At 36.0% G+C, this 25,018-nt stretch overlaps 1 protein-coding gene across 6 annotated transcripts in view; it reads right to left on the bottom strand.

The window, feature by feature from the left end:
* MICU1 (mitochondrial calcium uptake 1) overlaps nucleotides 1–25,018 on the bottom strand; it is a 248,469-nt gene that overhangs the window by 184,021 nt on the left and 39,430 nt on the right. For all 6 annotated transcript variants that reach the window (XM_041748273.1, XM_041748278.1, XM_041748275.1 and 3 more), the window contains one exon: nucleotides 5,456–5,617. In XM_041748273.1, the coding sequence (XP_041604207.1) occupies nucleotides 5,456–5,616 (161 nt within the window). In that variant the 5' untranslated portion in view covers nucleotide 5,617. The remainder of the gene's footprint in view (nucleotides 1–5,455; nucleotides 5,618–25,018) is intronic.

Genomic DNA, 25,018 nt, shown 5'->3' with positions numbered 1-25,018 from the left:
GCAGCTGCTATGAGTGTTTATAGTGAGTGGGGTCAGCACCTGGTGTAGCTGGCTGTGAGGCTTAGCTGCACTGCTATGGGTGTGCTCATGGGGCAGGGCTGCCCCCAACTCAACTCTCTCAAGGAGTTGCTTTGGAGGGGCACTGGTCCTGAATGAGACTGCTCATCAGGCGAGGCTGGGTAGGAGTTGCTTTGGAGGAGAACATGACAGGTCAGTCCACAGGGAAATGCCGTGGCAGGGCAAATAGCATGAGCAATGGAGATGGAGATGGTCAGAACTGGTGCCTTCATCGGGCCAGGTAGGCTGAAGGAAGGCAAAAGAAATGGTAGCTGCTAGCAGTTCCATTCCTGGAGAAAGTTCCCAGAACCTTTCCTTTCTGGCACAAGCCTTAAAATTAGTGAATAAATCCTCATATATGGCCCAGATGCTTTTCAAACTGCTTCCAATATGCTGGGTCTGAATGAGTGGGACTGTCGATGGGCCTTTTAAGAGCACAGTTTTGGTTTCCTATGGCCCTCCACCTCTCCTAGAGTTAAGCCCTGATGATTTTCAAGCCAGAAAAAATGGGGGCTTGTCTTTCTAGGGTAGGGGTGGTATAGGGAGTGCCCAGTGCAGGGCTTGAATCCCTTGCTCCTCAGGAAGGACCTCCACACCTATTATAGGCCTTCTGTGAATCACTGGCAATTCCATTTCACACTGCTGGTTTTTTTCTGAGTCTCAGTGCAAGCAAGACTGCACATGAGCCCTCTAAGAAGGGAATCTCAGTTTCCTATTGAATTTTTAGATTCCTGGATATCAAACCTATTGATTTTGCAAGTCAAAGATCCTCAGGCTTATCTCTCCAGTGCAGATCCCAGGTATCAGAGGACCCAATGTGGGGCACCAATCCCTCATTCCTCCAGGAGAAGCATTGCCTAGTGAATGTTGCCACTCTTGGGCTCTTGGGGTAAGTTTTTTTTTTTTTTTTTTTTTTTTTTGGTGGGACTGTGTTTCTGCCTCTCCTTCCCAGCTTAGTGTGGTCCTTATATTCTCTATTGTGAAGAGCAGTACCTATAGTTTTCAGATCTTTTGCAGAGGGAAGTTATCCATATACAGCCATAGATTTGGTAGGTCTGATGTAGGAGGACAGTTCAGGATTTTCCTATGCTGCCATCTTTCCAGATCCTCCAATTAACAATGTTTTCTAAATGGTACTTCTATTTTCTTTTAATTTTACTTTTAAGTAATTTCTACATCCAATGTGAGGCTTGAACTCACAACACTGAGATCAAGAGATGTTTGCTCTACTGACTGAGCCAGCCAGGGACCCTTCTAAATGATCCTTCTAGAGACTAAAAATACAATTTCAAAATCTTCTTAAACAATCACTAGAGAGAAAACAGCAGATAAGGTCCTGCAGAAAAAGAGATCAGTGACCATGAAGAGACAAGAATAAAAAAAAAAACCTTCCAAAACTGAAGCCCAGAGAGAAAGAAGGTTATATAAAATATAAGCAAAATCCTGATGATATGTAGGATAATATCACATGGTCTAGTACACATGTGAATGAAGTCCCAGAAAGCATGTGTATGTGAGGGAATGGGGCAGAAATGGGGACAGAAAAATTTAATGAAGAAATAATGGGCAAAATTTTTCAAATTTTATAAAAATTTTAATTTCATAGTCTAAGGAAATCAATAAACTTTAAACAGAATAAACACAAAGTAAATAGCACTAAAACACATTATAATCAAATTGTTGAAAACAAGTGATAAAAAAATCATAAAACAAGGGCACCTGGGTAGCTCAGTCAGTTCTGTCAAACTCTTGGTTTTGGCTCAGGTGGTGATCTCAGAGTCATGGGATTGAGCCCTACATTAGGCTCCATGCTGGGTGTGGAGCCTGCTCAAGATTCTCTCTCCTTCTTCCTCTGCCTCTCCCCCCGCCCCTTTCTTAAAAAAATGGGTCATAAAACTAAGCCAAGGATAAAGATATAGTTCATACATAAGAACAAAGATAAGAATTACTATTGACTTTTCAAAAAATATCTGAAGACATGATCCAGCAATGTTACTTCTAGTTATATACCCACAAGAAGTGAAAGCAGGGACTGCAAGAGATATTTGTGCAATAATGTTCATAGCAGTATTATTCACAATAGTCAAAAAGTGGAAATAACCCAATTATTCATTGGTAGATAAATGGATAAACAAAATGGTATATATACACGCAATGAAAAATTATTCAGCCTTTAAAAGGAAGGAAATTCTGACACATGATACAACATGGATGAACCCTGAAATTACTATGCTAAATTAAATAGGCAAACACAAGAAGACGAATATTGTATAATCCTATTTTTAGAGGTACTAGAATAGTCAAATTCATAAAGTGAGAAACCAGAATACCCAAAGATGGGGGGAAAGGTGACTGGGGAATTACTGTTTAATGGGTCCAGAGTTTTAGTTTGAAATGATGAAAAAATTCTAGAGATGGTTGGTGGTGATGGTCACACAATACTGTGAATGTAGTTAATGTTAATGAACTTAAAAATAGTTAAAAGAGTAAATTTGATGCTACATATACTTTACCACATACACAAATACACAAAAAAAGAATACAATGAAGATACCATACTGAAAAGCAAGACAAAAACAAAACAAAATCAAAGCTAAAGACAACAGAATGACAGCTTGCTAGAAAGAAAAAAGTCAACCAAGAATTCTATACCCAGTGAAAATATCCTTCAAAAGTAAAGGCAAAATAAAGGTATTTCCAGACAAAAGCTGACAGAATCTATCTCCAGCACATAAGAACTCCTAGTAAAGGAAGTACTTTAGGCTGAAGAAGAATGTGACATTAGATACATTATATAGCCAGTTTAAACCCACACACCCAGATTGTAAACCTTGAATCCTTACCACTAGATTTCAGTATTTTTTTTGAAGCTGAGGAAGTAAAAAAAAAAAAAAAAAGGAAAATGACAAATGTTCCTTCTCTAACAGTACTGAAATATGGTTTCAAAGGATCATACTTAAGTTAATTTATATTAGTGGATTTGGGTAGTATATATCTGGTCTTTACACATATCTTTTTTTTAATATTTTATTTATTTATTCATGATAGACATAGGGAGAGAGAGAGGCAGAGACACAGGCAGAGGGAGAAGCAGGCTCCATGCAGGAAGCCCGAAGCGGGACTCTATCCTGGGACTCCAGGATTGTGCCCTGGGCCAAAGGCAGGCGCTAAACCACTGAGCCACCCAGGGATCCCCTGGTCTTTACACATATCTAATTATATAACCCAGAATATACTCACTTTAGTTTGAAGGCAAACATTCCAAATTGTATTCTTTGTTACTTACTTGTATGATTCAAACCTGTATTATTGTGTTATTATTTTTTGTTCAGGAAAAGGGATTGGGAATGGAAAAAAAAAAAAAAGATTGTTTCTTTACTTCTGTTTTAGACTTTTTTTTTAGATCATATCATTCTTTGTAGTTTAAATTTAAGAATTTTAAAGTTTTAAAATGTTTGTAAACTTTAATTTTTTTCAAGTTTAAAACTATATCATGCCCTCTTTCAAGAAGAACTTTAAATCCCACTTCTTAGGAAAACATTTTATTTCTGCTTAGTTAACAATTTTTTAAAAGATGATTTAAAAAAGGAATGTTTTCAGGCACCTGAGTGGCTCAGGGGTTAAGTGTCTGCCTTTGGCTCAGGTCATGATCTCAGCGTCCTGGGATCCCACAGGTTCCCTGCTTGTGCTCTTCTTCTCCCTCTGTTACTCCCCCCTCCCACTCCCCCCACTTGTGCTCTCTGGGTCTATCTCTTTGTCAAACAAATAAATAAAATCTTTAAAAAATAAAAAAAGGAATGTTTGCTCTACATACCCTCCAAATAATCATCTTATTCTTTTTCTGGGAGTGATGTTACGCAAAACAATATAAATTAATAAAAATAAAATAACCTAAACATCTGCATTTAATCTGAATAGTATAAACAAAGTGACTCAGAGAAAGAAAAAGAATAGTAATTTCTTAAATATTCAATCTATTGAACAACTTCTCAACTCAGGTATAGTCTGTTGTCTTTGGCTTAGTCCAATATCAAAGATGGCAATTCTAAATCCGCATGCATGGGGTCCTCTTAATTCCGTTGCAGGAAAACATCTGCCTGAAGAAATTACTAGGCATTTACTATTTATTACAGTGAAAGGACAAAAAGTGCATTTCCTATTTCTCATTTCCTTCTTTGGCCTCCCTCTCTTCCTTCTTCTGTCTGTGTCCCTCAGTCTAGATCTTTCTCTCCCTCTGTCTCTCTTCCTGGAAATTTTTCTAAAAACTCATGCACTCCTTTCTAAGGTTCTAGTACCCTCATCATCATCTCAAACTAGTATTAGTGTCTGTCAGTAGCTTCTTCTCACTCCGGTTTATTTCACTGTTGTCACTGTACTAATCCTTCTTTAAACTTGTCTGTGATCAGTCTCTTGTTTCAAAACCTCATAACTCATAATTGCCTACAGATTAAAATCACAGTTTTCTGGCATGATATATAGGGTCTTTTATATCACAACTCCAACTTTTTTTGAAAACTCAGTCTTTTCTGCTAATACTCTATATCTCCTTTCTTTACTATTTCTCATCTTCATATTATATCCAATAACAATAGATAACATTTATAGAAAGTTTACTATGTGCCAAGTACTTTCTACATAAATGTTTTTTATCTACAAAGTCATGTGCCAGGCACTTTTCTAAGCATTTAACAAATAATAACTTGGGGCACCTGGCTGGCTCAGCTCATAGAGTGTGAAACTCTTGATCTCAGGATCATGGAGATGGAGCCCTACACTGGGTGTAGAGCCTACTTTAAAAATAAAATAAAATGTTATTTTAATAACCTAAATAATAACTCATTTAATATTCATAACAACCCTTTGAGACAGGTGTTACCATTACCCCATTTTACTGTCTATTGACAGAAAGTAGATCAGTGGTTGCCTAGGGTTGAGAGGAATGGAGAAAGTGGGAAGTAACTGCTAAATGGCATGGAGTTTCTTTATGGAGCGATGAGAATTTTTCTAATCAGAAAATGGCGATGGCTGCGCAGCTTTGTAAATATACTAAAAAACAGTGAATTAATCATGCTAACCTGGTGAATTATTAAATGTATTTATTATTATATATTATTTATCTAAAAATTATTGAAATTATTAAATTGGTTAATTATTTTAAATGTTTAGCAGAAGAAATAGGCAGACCTTGAGGCAGAATATTTCCTATTGTTGCTTGGACACGATAGCTGAATTCTTTGAAGCATCTTATTTCACAGACAAATATTATCAATGCCAAATGATTTGGGCAAGAAATTTTGGTACATAGTTAAGCCAGAAGTCAATGTAATCCTTTGAGAGAACAAAGATAACTGGATAAATGAAAGCACATGCAGGAAGAGGATCCTCCAAAAATGCTCACCTCTTCCACAGGAGACCAGTACTTGCAGTTACTGCAGATGCTCCTAGGAAAGCCACCATCATTAGTCGTCGCCTGATCTGGGTGGGCTGTGATCCTCCGTGGTAACATCGAGAGCCCACAGCCAGTTCTGCCAATGCAGAAAGGGAGTTAAGACGAAACATTCTGTGGATAAAAAGTAGAAATATTATTCCTAACTAGTGGTAGGGTAGTGACAGTGATGATGATGATGATGAAGACAACATATGAAAGTTGCCAACAAACGTTACAGACTAACTCAATGGCAGATTAAACACTTTTCGATACCAATACCATATAATATCCCATTTAACCCACAGAATAGTTGTATGAGAAAAATGCTACTTGTAACCTGATATATCAAAGTACAATTAGAAGACAAAAAAAATAGTAATTTGAACAGGGAAAGTTTAACATAAAGCATTATTAACTATAACACAGGTAAAATACTAAGGGTTAAAAAGAAGAGATAAAGTGAGCAGCTGCTACTTCGAGGGGTGATGCAGAACAACAGGGGAGGGATAAATCTGTAAAGAGGCCCCTCTCAACATGGCTGAGATATAGGCCTGTGGTGAGGATGCAACCACGGATGTCTGAGAAATATACTAAAGTGCCAGGCCAACAGAAGTCACTATAAAGTCATCTAGTAGGACTATGTCAGTAGAACTCAGAAAAGTACCCATGGGGAGATGTTCAAGTATGGAACTCACTAGGAAAATGCATTTGGGAGTATTGCTACTAAAACTCCCTAAGGGGTTCAGAGCACCAGGTCATTCCACATGCTGCTGGCTACTGTGTGCTACAGGAGCAAGCAGGAAGAGCATACAAGAATCAGGAAGAAAAACTCCTCCCTTCTCTAGTCTCCCTCTAGACATTCAACTGACAAACCTTAACAAAAGGTGGCAAGAGAGTAATTTCTAGTATGACAAAAAGGACAATGAAAGATGGATTTAGCATTGCAAAGCAACAGATTTGTAAGTGGCACAACCATTTTAAAGATGTGGGAAACTGAGGGGCCTGGGGGTTCTGCTCAGGGCGTTTTAATTAAATCTTTTTCATTCCAGGTCCTTGGAAGGTCTCCTACTCACCAAATTCTTCCGTTTCATACTTATAATTTCACCTGTTCCTCTCACTGTTTAACTCAGAAACATCTGTATTAGATCATATTATTGTTCAAAACCCAGTCACTTACCCACCCCCCATCCCAGGCAAATACTATTTTCCACACTCTTTTCATTTTGGGTTTGTATCTTGCCATAGACCTTGCTTTGACCAATAGAATGTGGGCCAGTTCCACAAAGCACTTTTAAGAAGTATTGCTATTAGCATTCTCATGCTCCTGCACTCTACGAAGAAAAGACCATGCCCCTGACAGACATGATCCTTCAACCTGGGTTCCATAATGAACGCATCTCAGCCTGGAGCCAGGCAATGTGAAGACCAGCTGGGCGAGCAGAGCTCAGCCAACCTATAGAATGCTAATGAGAAATAAACGTTTATGATTAAAAGTCACTAAAATTGGGAGTTTTAACTGCCACAGCAAAGGCTGACTAATTGAGCATACAAGAGAATTACTAGGAAGTTCTCATTCAACAAAAATGTTTGAAGTTCATACTATCAGATAAGACCTAACAGGCCAAAAAGAACTCTACATTCTAATTAGGCAAGATACACACGAAACATTTTTTTCCCACATGAAACATTTTTTTAATGATACGTTTCTAAACTGGTATCTTGAAGAAGTATCAAAATATTAGGGTATAGATATTAGAGAATTAAAAAAATTTTTAAATATCAGGGTAAGACTAGGTTAGTCAGCAAAGGCTTTTGTTTACTTCTGGGCCTCAGAATGATATAAAATTTTGATCAGTTGGGGGCAGCCCGGGTGGCTCAGCGGTTTAGCACCGCCTTCGGCCCAGAGTATGATCCTGGAGACCTGGGATCAAGTCCCACGTTGGGCTCCCTGCATGGAGCCTGCTTCTCCCTCTGCCTGTGTCTCTGCCTCTCTTTCTCTCTCTCTCTGTCTCTCATAAACAAATAAGTAAAATCTTTTTTAAAAAAAATGATAGCTATCTCGTGGATGCCCCAAAGACAGGATCATTTCTGGTACCTCTATACAGAGAATTAATAGAAAATTATTTTTTCCCTCTAAACAGTATCTTGAGGCCAGAGTACAGTCTTCATTCTTTTATTCCACCAGGGAGGCTGAAAGAGAAAGGGGCATTTCTTCCTGGTTGTATGACTTTTTATAGTGGCAATTCATTCAAATCACATATTCATTCTCCTCCCCTTTGTCCCAAAGCACAGTTCACTGCTTCTCAATTTAAATTATCTTGCACTTTATACATATCTTCCTATGGCAATTAATACATTCGCTCATATGTCAGTTGGCCTTCCCCATTTGGCTCTCAGCCTTCTTTAAGGCCAAAATTATTTTTTCCTCTTCATAACCATACAGTCTAGTGTGGAGCCTGTTACATTATAGGTATCTAAAATATTTAACTATGTAAAGTACAAATCATACAAGTACTGGCTCCTAACATTTAAGTATACTTCTAAGCCTCAAAATACTAAGAAAAGTATATCTTTTACCATTTGGGTTCAAATCAAGTTAGACTACTTAGCTATCTCTTAACATCACAGAGCCAGTAACTAACCCTCCTCTGGGACCTATACCTACAATCTCTTAAGTAAACCTATCCCTTAGTCGTTTTCATTCAATCTAGACCCAATTTCAAAATTGGACCTAAATTCAGCCCTTATGGACAAAGTGGGAAAAGAATTTTTTTTCTTTCCTATTTCCTATGACCCAAGGGGCAGCAACACAATTTTTTAACCTTCCCCAACCCCAGAAATCATCTCATTTTATTGCACATATCCTAGCAAAATCCAGCACCAATGAGATTGTTCACTGTATTTTCTTCCTGCCTGTCAACAACCGATTCACTTTTAAATTAACATTTTCCACGCCCACAGCACACTTGGATAGGTAGCATTGCTTTTATCTAAAATAGAAGTGAATACTCTACTTTCTCTTCAGAACAAATAAATCTCCTTATAATAAAAATGAGCACGACTAAAACATATATATCTGGAGAAAACTTCTCATCCCTGACAAAAAAGAAAAGAGCATTCAGAAGTTTTTAATGTGAAAGGCAAATAAGATAACCAGCTCAAAAGTTAGAACAAGCAAGGAGTGTGTAAGACTGGAAGATAGATTAGATATTCTCCATAAATAGACACATGTCCACATAATAGACATCTCATAAATAGACATATGTTCACCAACATAATCCCATTTTTCAGTTAAAAAATATATAAATAGACATATGACCAAACAGGTAAGCCATAATCACTTGAGAAGGTCATCTGAATTCTGGACTGAGAAATCTGATCACATATACAACAGGAAACTACAACATACCTTACATTGGAAAAGAATGTGATGAAGGTATTTTCTTAAAGAATAGCTATCTACCAGAAGTGAATAGAATAGGGGGATCCCTGGGTGGCTCAGCGATTTGGCGCCTGCCTTTGGCCCAGGGCATGATCCTGGAGTCCTGGGATTGAGTCCCGCATCGGGCTCCTGGCATGGAGCCTGCTTATCCCTCTGTTTATATCTCTGCCTCTCTCTCTCTCTGTTTATCATAAATAAATAAATAAATAAATAAATAAATAAATAAATAAATAAATGTATGTTAAAAAAGAAGTCAGAATAAATTGCAAAGAACAAAGGCAGAAAGAGCTAGTAGAAGCTCTTAGTATAGTCAGAAGGCAATTAATAATTTAAGTATTGGGTGATAAGTGCCTAGATGATAATGCAGAACCAAAAATTAAATTTAAAGGTCCAAAAAAAATAAATAAATAAATAAATAAATTTAAAGGTCCAAAGAGAGACAAAAACCATCAGATATTAGTATCCAACACACACTGATATGTAAGTGTGAAGGAGATGGAAGGAGATGGAAGACAGAAAGGAGGAGATTGAAACAATAATACCAACTAGCAGATCATAGAAGTTAAATGGAATATGAATCCAATGATCCAAGACCTAGCCTCACCTCTACTACAAAGAGCTGTGGACAAAGGAAACTTATTTCCCTTTCTTAAGGAAGAATTTTATAAAAATGAGAGAATTGCCTAAATGAGCTTTAGGGTTCCTTTTATCTTTTAATGCTCTCTAATCTTGGTGAAAAGCGGTATGGCAAAAGTTTAATCTATTTCATTGGGGGGGGAGTAAGATCATATCAGAAAAATCAAGATGTATTAGTTTTGAGAATACATGTCCCTATGCTCTGGTGCTTGAAGATTTTAAATTTTAATAGTTTTGGGCAGCCCAGGTGGCTCAGCGGTTTAGCACCACCTTCATTCAGCCCAGGGCGCAATCCTAGAGACCAGGGATGGAGACCCACATGGGGCTCCCTGCATGGAACCTGTGTCTCCCTCTGCCTGTGTCTCTGCCTCTATCTTTTAAAGATAAATGAAATATTTAAAAATAAATAAATAAATAATAAATAATTTTGATAGTTTTAAGTTCTACTAACAGTTTACTTACATTTTAATGTTGCAATTCAAATGTTACTGTCTACATCATTTCACCACTGGTTTTGATCTCATTCCCTAGAGTACACATCAAAAGATATATTTAGGGGCACATGGCTGGCTCAATGGGTGGAGCTTGCAACTCTTGATATCAAGGTTATGAGTTTGAGCACCACATTTGGGATAGAGATTACTTAAAAATTTTTAAATCTTAAAAAATATATATCTATTCATCTTCTCTTGTGCAATTTTCACAGATGCCAAGCAAACAAAGAAAAAGAATGAGAAAAAGACTCTATTATAATTTTAATTCCTAACTTTGTAGTGAAGAAAGGGTGTAACTAGTCCAATGTATTCATTTTTGATGAGAGACCATGTAAACAGATCTAAGGAGATTAGCTTTCCAATTGAGTCTGGAAAACTGAATAGGCCAACTGGCAGCAGTTATATAGTAATGAAGCATGTTTATGAGAAGGATTAAATTTAATCAAGAGGAGTGCATTTTTCTTCCTTAACAGTACTCCACTTCCTTTCAACCCCCAACCCCCGCCCAAAGCATGCCTCTAAAAAGTAGCTTTCATGTGACCTGATAAAAGATGAAGAGGTATTTCCTACTAAGAAATATCAAGGGAGCCAAGTGAAAGATAACTTTGTTACCAAAGGAAAGCATTATCCAACAAGAAAAAGAACAGTATTTTTAAAACCTCTAACAACATAACATTGCTGTGTTTCTATATCTATTATTTTAAGACTATTAAGCTTAATACATTGCTTTTGATAACCTTCAAAGAGTCACAGGACCAAGAAATCATTTAATTCAACATCTTTATTTTACAGATAAAGAACTGAGATCCAGAAAAGTTATGTGGTTTACTCACAGCTAATTAGTACAAAAATCTACAGTAGATCCTAGAATTCTTGATTCCCAAATAAATAACCTAAAGGGGGAAGAAAAATTTTTCATAACTCTTCTCAGCAAAATAAATGTAATAGTTACACTCCAAAATGAGATCAAATGCCCAACTACAGAAAAATAAACAACAGTATAACACAATACAATATAAAAATATGCTAATCATAAAATATTATTAAGATATTTCACAAACCAACAGAAAGTTGGGCTAAAGAAATTAAAAAACAGTTGTAAGAAGAAGTAAAAATGGCTCTGAGAACTATGAAGATACTTAATCTCATTAATATTAATAATAGAATGCATATTACAGCTATACTGATACTGCTTCTCACTTGTCAAGCTGGCAAAAAATCCAACTTTGAAAATACACTTGTTGGCAATACTTTAAAAATGGCACTGCTAAGGAATGTGTAAGCCGGTACTATCTACTTCCTAAAAGAGAAAAAAAAAGGTGCAATCTATAGAGACAATTTGGCAATATCCATTAAAATCACCCATATAAAACTTCATTCAGTCACCCAGACAATTGCACTTTTGATAAAATATCTTAATAATATACTTGCATACTTCTGAAATTATACACACACAAACATGGTTATTCACATCATGGTGGTAACAGCAACAGTCTAAAATCCACCTCAGTGTTCGCTAGGAGAAAACTGGCTAAACCATGATAAATACACACAAGGCAATACCGTGTAGCAATAATAGGGAATGAAAAACCTATGTATAGATTTGAAGAGTTTCATGACATGTTAAAAAAGCAAGTTGTGGCATAGCATATATGATATTGCTACCCTTTTATGTAAAATGAAGAGAAATAGGAATGCATACTTGTATGCTCCTATTAAGTAACTCCAGAAGGATAAACAATAAAGTAATAGTAGTGGTGCTACCAGGGGTGGAAGATGGGTGATATGAGACAAAGAGACGTTTATAATATACCACTTTATTTTAAAACTTTTTTAATTTATTGAGAGAAAGAGAATGAGAGAAGGCAAGCAGGGGAGAGGAAGAGGGAGAGAGAGAGACAAAATCTGAAACAGGCTCCCTGCTGAGTGTGGAGTCCAACCATGGGGCTCAATCTCAGATCTTGAGATCATGATCTGAGTCGAAATCAAGAATCAGATGCTCAACTGACTAAGCTACTCAGGTGCCCCTATACTACTTCATTTTTTAAACTATGCTTATGTATTTATCCATGTAAACAAACATATAGTATTTCTTACAAACTTTTAAAGGCAAAATGTGTACCTGCCAACTAAAAAAATGTAAAACATTATGCATTTTTAATTATAAAAAAATTAGATGAAAAAAAATTAGATGATGAAAATAAAATTTAATGATCTTCTGAGGAAGATTATGTTTATGCTTTACATTTAAAGAAAAATAAAGGCAGGTCAGGTCCAGAAGACTGATGCTTCATTCTCCTCAGCTAGGGACTATCATTTGCCAACCCTAGTCATAGGCAAAGGCCCAATAATGTCTTAGCAATGAATCCACATCATGGTAAGGTTCCCTATAAGACAAACTTTACCTAAATCAAATTCATATGCTAATACTCTGATTATTGCCACATCGTGATTCAACTTACCAAACTATTAGAATTCCATACCTCATCTCGACTCTGACTTAAAATATCTGCTTGCACTTCTATATGATTAATTGCCTTCTGTTTTGATCTCTGACAATTGCACATCTAAAGAAGGAATGCTTGGCTCTTCCAATCCTGACACCAGCCTAAATAAACCTCTGGTGTACTATTACCAACGGTTATGCAGCACTACTGTTAAAAGCAACATCTGCTAATTCTGAGACCAAGATAAATTTCTGAGATCTACCCAAATTTGGACACCAAAATTTAGAACTCAGTTAAATAAATCTTCAAGATTCAAAAGTGTTTAGTTTACATGAACTAAGAGCTTGAGAAAATAAGGACCAAGTATCCTTTCTATCTGTGTTTCCACGATCTAATACAACGTCTGGCACAAGTAATATATGTAGGTGATGGATGAGTGCACTCTGTGAAACTGAAATATGATTGCTCTCTGAGAACGACGTTGTAAAATCAGCACTATCTGGGGTGCTCACAAGGATCCTCCCTATCCACTCCAGTGGCAGCCAAATACTAACCCTAGAACTAAAGGCCATCAGAGCCTCAGCCACTAAGTATCTAAATTATATATTTAACTCTCCTTTATTCTATTTCCATACTAAGTATGTTAAGATTCCAATTCAGCTTCCTCTTTTGACTGCCTTCAAAGAAAGAACATGCTGATCAGAAGATGAGAATATCCTAGTTCTCATGCCAGCTTTATTTCTCATGTAAGTTTAAAAAACTGTCAATCTGGTTAAATCTCCTATCATATTACTTTGCCTAAAGAAGCTTCTCTGAATCTGATCAATTCCAAGACGTAAGATTCAACTTGGGGACATTCAAGGTTCAAGGGCCAGACCCTGCACTACAGGAACATCTTGACACTCTGCGTTCCCATTTCATTCAAATTTCCACCCTGGAACAGATGCCAGTGAGAATTTCCCAAAAGTTTTGTATGACAGAGTCATCGAACCTAGAGAATCACACTCACCTTCCTTTTCCCCTGCGTAATGAAGTTAGGGGAAGGCAATAAAAGAAGAGTCTTAAGATGGGAGAATTAAGGGAATATTGATTTGCTGGACATGACTACAGATTTTTTTAATAGAACAATCAAGATTACTTGCATTTTTGTTTACAAGTAAGATAGGAATACATTTTTATTATTAAAAATGTTATTTTAGGGGCACCTGGGTGGCTCAGTCCATTAAGTGTTTGACTTTTGATTTTGGCTCAGGTCAAAATCTCAAGATCCTGGGATGGAGTCCAGACTTGGGCTCCCCATTCAGCAGATAGTTAGCTTGGACTCTTCTTCCTCTGCCCCTTCCCCTGCTCATGCTCTCTTCACTTTCTCAAGTAAATAAATCTTTTAAAACAGTCACTGTACAGAAGTATAAAAAGAAACTATTGGGACACCTGGGTGGCTCAGCGGTTGAGCATCTGCCTTTGGCTCAGGGCATGATCCCGGTTCAGGGATCAAGTCCCACATCGGGCTCCCTGTGAGGAGCCTGCCTCTCCCTTTATGTCTCTGCCTCTCTCTCTGTGTCTCTCAAGACTAAATAAATAAAATCTTAAAAAAAAAACTCTTCTTTTTAATATTTTTGAAATCCCACCACTCTCTCTAGAAGTCAGAAAGTTTATGTATCTTTCCTGAAATTAGTATTTTTGTTTACCTATAAATAATATTCCATACACATATGTATATTCAAATTCTCAGCATTTGGAATGCTTTGCATTATCCTGTTTTATATAATGGAATCATATCATACACGTTTGCAAATTTTTAAAACTTAATAACACAACTTGAAAAGAGTATCTCTTGTTGGAATGATTTTAACTATAACAGAGTATTTCATTCTATGATTATTCCACAATCTAACTATTTGGCAGTGAATACACAATTTAACTGCTTAGCAATTAATTCTTAATTCACTAGGGATGTTTCTAGACTTTGGCATTACAAACATAGCTTCAGAGACTTTTTTCCTGTGCATTTATTTTTATTCATTTTTATTCAAGTATATCTGTGAGATATGTATCTACAAATGAAACTGCTAGATCAAAAGTAATGTGTGAGGTGCCTGAGTGGCTCAGTCGGTTAAGCTTCTGGCTCTTGATTTTGGCTCAAGTCATGATTTCAGTGTGGTGAGATCAAGCCTTGAGTTGGCTCTGTGCTGGGTGTGGAGCCTACTTAAGACTCTCTCTTTCCAACTCCCTCTCCCCCACTCCACTTGTGCTCTCTCTCTCTCTTAAGAAAAAAAAAAAAGGCAATGTGATTATTTTGAACTTTGAATACTGTCAAACTACCCTTCAAAACTGACATTTCAATTTATATACCACAAACAGTATATGAGGGTATTCCTTTCCCCATATTTGCTGTTACCAATCTTTTCCATTTACATGGTGGATTAAAAAACAACATCTACTTTAACTGTATATTCCCTTTAATAAATGAGTGTGATAATCTTTGTTTAGTTTTCAAGAGTTCATCTTTGTTGTTCTGAGGGCTATTAGAATATTAAGCTGCATTTATATTCATTTGTTCCAGTCATATTCCCAGTCCTGAGGTTTCATCTTTCCTTCCTTGTGAAAAAAAGGGACTTTTTTCATTTAGATTTATTTTAGATACAAAATATTTTTAGGATCAGATGTAATATTAACACTAATCCATCCAAGGATTTTTTTATTAACACTCACCCAAAAAAAAGCTAAAACTTTCTCAATATAAACCATTTCAATACTTTTCCAAATCAATCTGACTGAGCTCTATCAGAGCTGACCGGGAAGATTTTTTTCTATCTAACATCGGTTTTCTAATGGCTGGTTATACTTTCAAAATACTTGAGTGGATTATGCAATTCATTATATTACTGAAAAGAATAATCTTTTTTTAAAGTAGGCTCCACGCCCAATGTGGAGCTTGAAGTCACAATCTTGACATCAAGATCTGAGCTGAGATCAAGAGTTGGACGCTTAGACAACTGAGCCACCCAGACACCCAAAGAATAATTTAATCTAAACAGCAACAAAGGTCTCAAAAATATTCAACAAGTGTTTCATCTTTACACGCTACTGGAAAATGAGAATACACATCATTCTGCTGTCATATTTATCCTTTTGAAAACAGAAAAAAAATGACAAATGAAATTCTGAATGAATTAAATTGGTAAAAAAACAAAACCAGGAGCTACACTAAAAATTACAGTATGCCCAATTCTACTGCAGTATAGTGACTAACACAGATGGATGTACTTTTTCTTGATTTTACTAAAGCTATGACCTAGAACAACTTATTAAATACACACTAGGCAGTAGTGCAAACATAAACAAATGTATTTATTTCACTAATATTTGCAGTGCTGCTTCTTTGCAAAAGGTATGTTATCCCCAAAACATGTGCAAACTATGAAAAACAATGGTTGCCATAAACACAGGAAAATAAATAATGGAAAAAATAAGCATTTGCTACTGCTAGATTTAAGATTTATGGACTTCTGAGAGCAGACTTATTAAGCAGTTTCAGATTAGCCAGTTGTTCCTTGTGCACACTACAAGAATTATTGTAGTTTGTAGATTTTCTTTTTTTTTTTTTTTAAGATTTTATTTATTTATTTATTCATGACAGACAGAGAGAGAGAGGCAGAGACACAAGCAGAGGGAGATGCAGGCTCCATGCAGGGAGCCTGACGCGGGACTCGGTCCCAGGTCTCCAGGATCACACCCTGGGCCAAAGGCAGCGCTAAACCACTGAGGCCCCTGGGCTGCCTAGTTCATATATTTTCATAATGGATTTCATATTCATAGTTTACATACTACAGAACTCACAAAACTAGGCTTCTGTATCTGCACGGAAACTGAAACTTGACTCCTGTGCCTAATACAATACACAAAGCTTATAATACTTTGGCCATTAAACATTTAAATGTTTATTGATTTATACAGAAATATAAGTTCACTAATAATTATAAATATGACGACTATATAATAGGCTATTGCACTAGACATGAAGAGAGTCAAGTTTCTGGCTTGGTTTTATCATTGTTTCTACATGTCTTAACATGAAAACTATTTGTAGGGATCCCTGGGTGGCGCAGCGGTTTGGCGCTTGCCTTTCGCCCAGGGCGCGATCCTGGAGACCTAGGATCGAATCCCACATCGGGCTCCCGGTGCATGGAGCCTGCTTCTCCTTCTGCCTATGTCTCTGTCTTTGTCTCTCTCTTTCTCTCTGTGTGTGTCTGTGTGTGACTATCATAAATAAAAATTTTTAAAAAAAAAGAAAACTATTTGTATTCTTCAGCCCAGCCCTTCTTAAGATTTACCTCATCTGTAAAAGCTATGTAAAATCATTAGCATTATCACTCTTGATTTCTTCCTTTAAATTCCTGTGGAATTAACACTGGTTACCACTGTATGGTACCTGACTTAAGAAAATTTTATTGTATACCTGTCAACTTGCCCAGGAGACTGCAAATCTAAAGGCAGGAAGTATGTTTCAGGCTTCTTAGTATCCTGAGTGCCAATTAATGAATTTAAAGTTATTACTAACAGTAGTAACAAGTATTACTGCTCAATTACACAAGTAGATACAGAGAAATTAGGTTCTCTTTCCAGATCTAGCCTGCTGTGGGACCAGTGAAAGTTTTTTCCTGAGACTGAACTCTAGGAGATGCAGGGCAAAGGTGATATTTATTTCTAAATCTTTTCGGGCTTTAAGAGTTCATTTCAGAAAAACAAGATATAAAAGTATTTAGTACTTTTTGGAAGAAGAAAGCCAGCCTGAGTGATTATTAATGAGATAACACCCTATATTACCCTCAGTAGCTGAGGCAAATTTCACATAATCGAAAATGTCCAACTGCCATTCATAAGCTATGCATTTACTGGGCAAGGTATTGTGAGGGCAATGCAAGAGGTACAAAGATGAGCAAGACACAGTCAGCCCACAAACACCTGAGCGGACATAAAACAACTATTCGAATATCCATTATGCAAGGGATGGAAAAAATGTAAAGGTTATGAGACCATATTAATAGAGATTCAAAGAAATTACATTAAGTGGAAAGGGCTCAAGAAAAGTTCCAAGGAAGAAGATTTACTTAAGGTATGAAAAAACGAAGCATTCTTTATAAAAGAGTTTGGCTGAATACATTACCTTAGAAGCCTTTGTCATATTATCTAAGGAATAGGATATAATCTTTACTGCACAATTGTGGTGGCACTGTTAAAAATGTAACAATACACTGGACTTTAATTATACTGGATAATTTTAAAAACATCTCTGTACATTTGTTTTAGATGAAATGAATCAGATTTAAAGTTCTGCACTGAAGACACCAGGATGACTGCCAAAATACAGTAGAGATTAACGTTCATGTCTAGAAAAGATGCATTTTCATACCTCAAAGTGACATTATCGACAGAATCAATGAGGAAAGCTCACACCTCAGCTAACTCTGTTCTGAGAAGTATTTTCCAACAGCAAAGAAAGCTATTTTAAATGATCTAGGTGAGAATGTAAAGTTAAGTTATACAAGTCTCTAACAGTAAAAAATGTTAACTGTAGGAACAAGAATCATCTCACAGAAATGTTAGGATTGACAAATAATTTTTTATACATACTCCTGCTAAATGATGATGCTATAGAAAAGCAGGTCACTATCCTATATTATCAACCTTCTGATACTCTAGGATATACTCTTTCATCCATCAAGCACTTGAATGGTCACTTTTTGTATGAGAATGCACACTTATGTATATGAAAATTATATCTGGTGAAGGAAGAAAGAAGTGAAGAGTGACAATGTTCCTACCCAAATAACTGCCCAGAAAAACAAAGTGTGGAAAAGGAAAAGAAAAAAATAAACAAATAAAAGAAAAAGTCTACTTAAAAAAATTAAAAACTACAGAAACGATGACCAATATAAATTTTCTAAAACACTAGGATGTGTTAATGCGTTGATATGATGATTAAGCTTTCAATATTTAAAATTTCAATAAAACAAAATTTCCAACTTCATTTTTTTTTTAAGATTTTATTTATTCATTCATGAGAGAGAGAGAAAGGCAGAGACACAGGCAGAGGGAGAAGCAGGCTCCAGGCAGGAAGCCCAATGTGGGACTTGATCCCAGGACCCCAGGATCATGCCCTGGGCTGAAGGCAGGCACTAAACAACTGTGCCACCCAGGGAGCCCCTCCAACTTCATTTTCAATTCAAGTCTTGGAAATTAGGTAGCTATAGAGTTTAAATGGTTAATATTTACTTTTAGCGTACCTAAGAGCCATTAGACAAATATAGGGTGAAAAAACTTCGGCTATCAATAAGGAAAGTTTAAGTATTGCTACAAAAGAAATTAATATCAATAAAGTATTAACTTGTATAAAGCAGGGACGCCTGGGTGGCTCAGTGGCTGAGCGTCTGCCTTAGGCTCAGGGTGTGATCCCAGAGTCCCCAGGATTGGGTCCACATGGGGCTCCCTGCAGGGAGCCTTGCTTCCCCCCTCTGCCTACTTCCCCCTCTGCCTGTCTCTGCCTCTCTCTGTGTGACTGTTGTGAATGAATAAATAAAATCTTTAAAAAAAAAAAAAACTTGTATAAAGTAAATGTATGGTGTGTAAAAGTGAAGATTAGGAATAGTCTAGAAGAAACACTGTGAAAAACCATTTTTTACTCTCCATCTCCCCCAAACTCTTAGGTTTATGTTAATTTGTCCAAAACTAAAACACATTTCAATTTCAAGCTCTACGCCTCACACTTTTACTGTTACTTTGCTATACTTTATAGTAACATCAGCAGTCATAATATCTTAGCATGCAACATAAGACTTCATTTAAAATGTTTCTGTTTAAAAAAAATGTTTCTGTTTAAACAATTCTTATTATAGGGTTAATCCAATAAAACCCTGTTAACTAATATTTGATTATTCATTTGAGACTTTGTAAACCGAAACTCCCACAGAATATAAACCTTAATCTTTATCATCAAACCAAAGTATTAAGTGATAGATTAAGTTCTGCTATGATGTATAAATGATTTAAAGACAAGAAACAGGGGCAGCTGAAGACAATGGCAGGTGCTTACATCCCAGTCTCACAATATTTTCTCCACAAACAATACAGAACACTAAGGAAAAAACAGCTGATGAAAACTCTATGTCCTCTGCATAAGTTGAAGACAGTCTAAAAAATAATACTAAAGAAAAAAAGAACTAAATCTTGGTGTGTGACCTCATGTGCCTCCCCCATTTCTTTTCTGCCTCAAGGATTTGTGGCGAAAAAAGTAGACTGAGAAAACATGTCAGGAATAATGAAGAAGAGAAACTAGGAAAAGGCCCTAAAATTGATCTGAAAACATAATGGGTGATCTACATCCACACTAAATCTAAAAAATATTTTTTAGTCATTTTATTTTTATCATAGTAAGTGTACTCTTTCATTCCTATCCTCTATTTCCCCCATAACTTTACCTACCTCCCCTCTTATAACCATCAGTTTTTTCTCTATAATTAAGAGTCTGTTTTCTGGTTTTTCTTTTTCCGTTGCTCACTTGTTTCTAAAATTCCATATATGAGTGAAATCATATGGTATGCGTCTTTCTCTAACTTAACTAGCTCCATCCCTGTCATTGCCAATGACATGGCAAGACTTCATTCTTTTTATGGCTGAGTAATATTCCATTATACATATACATATGGTTATACATATACCACATCATCTTTATCCACTCATCAATTGATGGATACTTGGGCTGCTTCTATATCTTGGCTATTGTAAATAATGCTCCTACAAGTATAGGGATGCATGTATCCCTTTGAATTAGTGCTTTTGTATATTTGGGGTAATACCAAGTAGCATAATTACTAGAATGTATGAGTAGTTATATTTTCACCATTTTGAGGAACCTCCATAACATTTTCCACTGTCTCTGTACCAGTTTGCATTCCCACCAACAGTGTAAGAGCTCCTTTTTCTCCACATCCTCACCAACATTTGTTTCTTCTGTTTTTTATTTTAGCCATTCTGACAGGTATAAAGTGATAGCTCGTTGTAGTTTTGATTTCCCTGATGATGAGTAATATTGACCATCTTTCTCATGTACCTGTTAGCCATCTGCAGAGGATTTGTATCACGAATGATGTTGAACTTTGTCAAATGTTTTTCTGCATCTATTGAAATGAACATATGGTTTTTATCCTTTCTCTTACTGATGTGACATACATGTTGATTGTTTTGTGAATATTAAACCATCCTTGCATCCCACAAATAAATCCTAAAACTCCTTTTTTAAAAGAATATCTGGCTAGGGGGGCCTGGATGGCTCAGCTGGTTGAGCATCTGACTCTTGATTTCAGTTCAGATCATGATCCTGGGGTTCTGGGATTGAGCCTCACATCGGAATCCATGCTCAGTGAGGAGTCTGCTTGAGATTTTCTCTTTCTGCCTCTCCCCCTGTTCTCTCTCTTTCAGTAAATAAATTTTTAAAAAAATAGGATCTGGCTAGATCAGAGAAGGATTTAAAACTAAAAATATATGTGATTTGGGGACACATGGGTGGCTCAGTGGTTGAGCATCTGCCTTTGGCTCAGAGCATGATCCCGGGACCAGGTATCAAGTCCTGCATTGGGCTCCCTGTAGGGACCTTCTTCTCTCTCTGCCTATGTGTCTACCTCTCTCCGTGTCTCTCATGAGTAAATAATCTTTAAAAAAAAAAAAAAAAGTATATGTGATTTGAAAATGCTTTCTTCAAAACTTACAAATTCTAGAGAAGAACAACCTAAGCAACATAATTACTAAGGTATATCTTACAGATAGATCAAACAATACACTAGTAACAGAGAATACACCTTTGTCTCAAGTACCCCAAGGATCATTCATTTAAAATAGATGAATATTAGGTCACAGGAAAACATAAAAGTAGAAATATTGCCCCAAAAAACTTTCTAAAAACAATAAAATAAAACTAGAAATGAAAATAGCAAAAAGGTCCTACCAGCTAAAAATAGAAATAAAACAATTATTAACAGTTGGGAGAAAAAAAGAAATTTAAACTGAAATTAAGAATTTATTTTTGATGGAATGTTTATAAACTGGCGTAGCCACTGTATAAAACAGCATGGAACTTTTTAAAAAAATAAAACTAGAATTATCATATGATTCACTATTCTTTATCCATTCATCCATTGATGGGACACATATTATTTCCAAACCTGGCTATTGTAAATAATGTTGCAAGAAAGGGTAAATATATCTTTCCAAATTAGTGTTTTTGTTTTCTTCAGATAAATACCCAGAAGTAGAATTGCTGGATCATATGGGAGTTCTACTTTTAATTTTTTAAAGAATCTTCATACTATCTTCCATAGTAACTGCACCAGTTTACATTTCTACCAACAGTATATAAGTTGTTCCCTTTTCTCTGCATCCTCACCAACACTTGTTATTTCTTGTTCTTTTTAAAGATTTTATTTATTTTATAAAGAGAGAAAGAGTAGTGGAAAGGGACAGAGTAAGAAGGCAAAAGAGTCTCAAGCAGACTCTGCACTGAGCACGGAGCCCAATGTGATGCTCGACCTCACAACCTGTACTAAAACCAAGACTAGGAATCAACCAACTGCACCATCCAGGCATCCCTCTTGTCCTTCTGATAATAGTCATTCTACCGGGTATGAGGTGGTATCTCACCGTGGTTTTGATTTACATTTCCCTGATGACTAATGGTGTTGAACATCTTTTTTATGTACTTGTTGGCCATCTGTCTTCTTGGTAAAATGTCTATTCAGATCCTCTGCCCATTTTGTAATGTTTTTAATGCTTCTTGCTACTGAGTTTTAGAATTGTTTCTTGCTATCTTAGTTTCTTCATATATTTTATATTATAATCTCTTATTAGACATACAATGTGCAAGTATTTTCTCCCATTTGGTAGCCTGCCTTTTCATTTTCCTTATGGTTTACTTTGCTGTACAGAAGCTTTCAGTTTGTTGTTCTACTTGTTGACTTTTGCTTTTGTTGTTTTTAAAGCCAGACCCAAAAAAGTCACCAAGACTGACATCACCTATTTTTTCTTCTAGGAGTTTTGATTTCAGGCCTTACATTCAAGTCTTTATGCATTTTGAGTTAATTTTTGTGTATAGTGTAAGATAGTAGTCCAGTTTCAGTCTTTTATATGTGGCTAATTTTTCCAAAACCATTTATTGAAAAGATTATTCATTCCCCACTGTATATTCTTGGCTCCTTTGTCAATAAAATAACTGATCAAATATGTGTGGGTTTATTCCTAGACTCTCTATTCTGTTCCTTAATCTTTGGGTCAATGTGTCTGTTTTTATGCCAATACCAAGCTGTTTGGATTACTATAGTTTTGTAACATAGTTTGAAATCAGGGAGTGTGATGCTTCCAGCTTTGTTGTTCTCTCTCAAGATCATTTTGGCTATTTGGGGTCTCTTTTGATTCTACACAAATTTTAGGTTTGCTCCAGTTCTTGAAAAATGCCATTGGAATTTTGATAGAGTTTATATACTAAATCAGCCCATTGTTTTGGGTAGTATGGACATCTTAATATTAATTCTTACAATCCATTAGCATGGAGTATCTTTCCATTTATTTCTATATTCTTCTATTTCTTTTATCAAGGACTTAAGTTTTCAGTGTACAAGTTTTTCATCTTTTGGTTAAATTTATTCCTAGATATTTTATTCTTTTTGATGCAATTGTGAATGGGATTATTTTCTTTATTTTTCTGATGGTTCATTATCAGTGTATAGAAACACAACAGACTTCTCTATATTGACTTTGTGTCCTATAATGTTACTGAATTCACATAATAGTTCTAATAGTTTTTGGTGGAGTGTTTAGGGTTTTCTATATATAATATCATGCCATTTGCAAATAGTGTAGCTTTACTTCTACCTTCCCAATTTGGATGCCTTCCATTTCTTTTTCTTGCCTAAATGCTTGAGCTAGGACTTTCAATATAGTATGTTGGAAAAAATGGCAAGAGTGGGAATCCTTGCCTTATTCCTCTTCTTAGGAAAAAAGTTTCCAGCTTTTCACAATTCAGTATAATGTTAGCGGTGGGTCTATCATATTTGGCTTTATGTTAAGGAACGCCCCTCTCACTTTGTTGAAAATATGAGCACTCTTCTTAGACCTGAAATTCTGTATCTCTCCATGTGTCCAATCCAAGAATAGAGAAATAAGTATCTAGGGACATGGATCATGACTGCCATTCCAATTTTATAGGACCATATACACTTAGGATAAAAGCAGTACTTAGAAGAATAATACTAAGATGATTAGCAGAAATACAGGCAGAATCTGGACAATGACTACTGTTATTTGATTCATACCAATCTAAACAATCACTTCTGGGATGCCTGCCTCTGGCTCAGGGTGTGATCCCAGGATCTGGGATCGAGTCCCACATTGGGCTCCTTGCAGGGAGCCTGCTTCTCCCTCTGCCTGTGTCTCTCCCTCTCTCTCTCTCTCTCTCTCTCTCTCTGTGTCTCTCATGAATAAATAAATAAAATCTTTAGAAAAATAAATAAATAAATAAATAAATAATCATTATTTCCACACTTCGGACCACTATGATCACAGAAGCAAAGTTCATGTTCCTGATATAGGGGACATTAATCACTTTGCTATCTTTAACTATATCCATGGAGGATCACTCAAGCCTAGTCAAGCTCAAAAAGAGATGTCCAAATGTCTGGAAAAGATGGTGTCTAACACTACCACTGGTCAGGTCTTTTTCATGCAGAGGCTTATTCTTCTTCCTTTTTTAATGATACAGAAATAGAAAAATCAAAGGAAATAAATTTATAATGTTATCAATCTCATATATATTAGAACTGCAATACATTTAAAAAAAATATTTCCAGGATTTAAGCACTCAACTCTTGGTTTCAGCTCAGGTCATGATCTCAGAGTCCTTGGATGGAATCCCCCATCGGGCTACACACTCAATAGGGTGACTACTTGTCTCTCTCTCTCTCAGATAAATAAATCTTTTTAAAAAGTTATTTCCAGATGAAAAGCTATAGAGATTAATTGTACAACAAAATGAATATACTTATCACTACTGAATTGTAATGTATACTTAAAAATGTTTATAATGATAAATTTGAAGTTATGTGTTTTTCACAATTAAAAAAAGAAAAAGAGTGCCTGGGTGGCTCAATTAAGCATCTGTCTTTGGCTCAGGTCAGATCCCAGAGTCCTGAAATCAAGTCCTACATCAGGCACCTTGCTCAGCAGGGAACGTGTTTCTCCCTCTCCCTCTACATGCCACTCCCTCTGCCTGTTCCCTCTATCTCTAAAATAAAATCTTTAAAAATTAAAAAAATAATAAAAATAAAATCTTAAATTTAAAAAAAAAAAGCCCATACAGGCTATCAACACAGAATGAATCCTAATGTTAACCAAAGACTTTAGTTAATAATAATGTATCAATATTGGATGATTGGTTTGTGCGTTTGGTTTTTTTTTTCTGTTGTTGTTT

This window comes from Vulpes lagopus, chromosome 3 (genome assembly GCF_018345385.1).
Source record: "Vulpes lagopus strain Blue_001 chromosome 3, ASM1834538v1, whole genome shotgun sequence".
Classification (NCBI taxonomy): domain Eukaryota; kingdom Metazoa; phylum Chordata; class Mammalia; order Carnivora; family Canidae; genus Vulpes; species Vulpes lagopus.
Note: the sequence above shows the minus strand (reverse complement) of the source record. Positions and strands in the feature narration are given on the sequence as shown.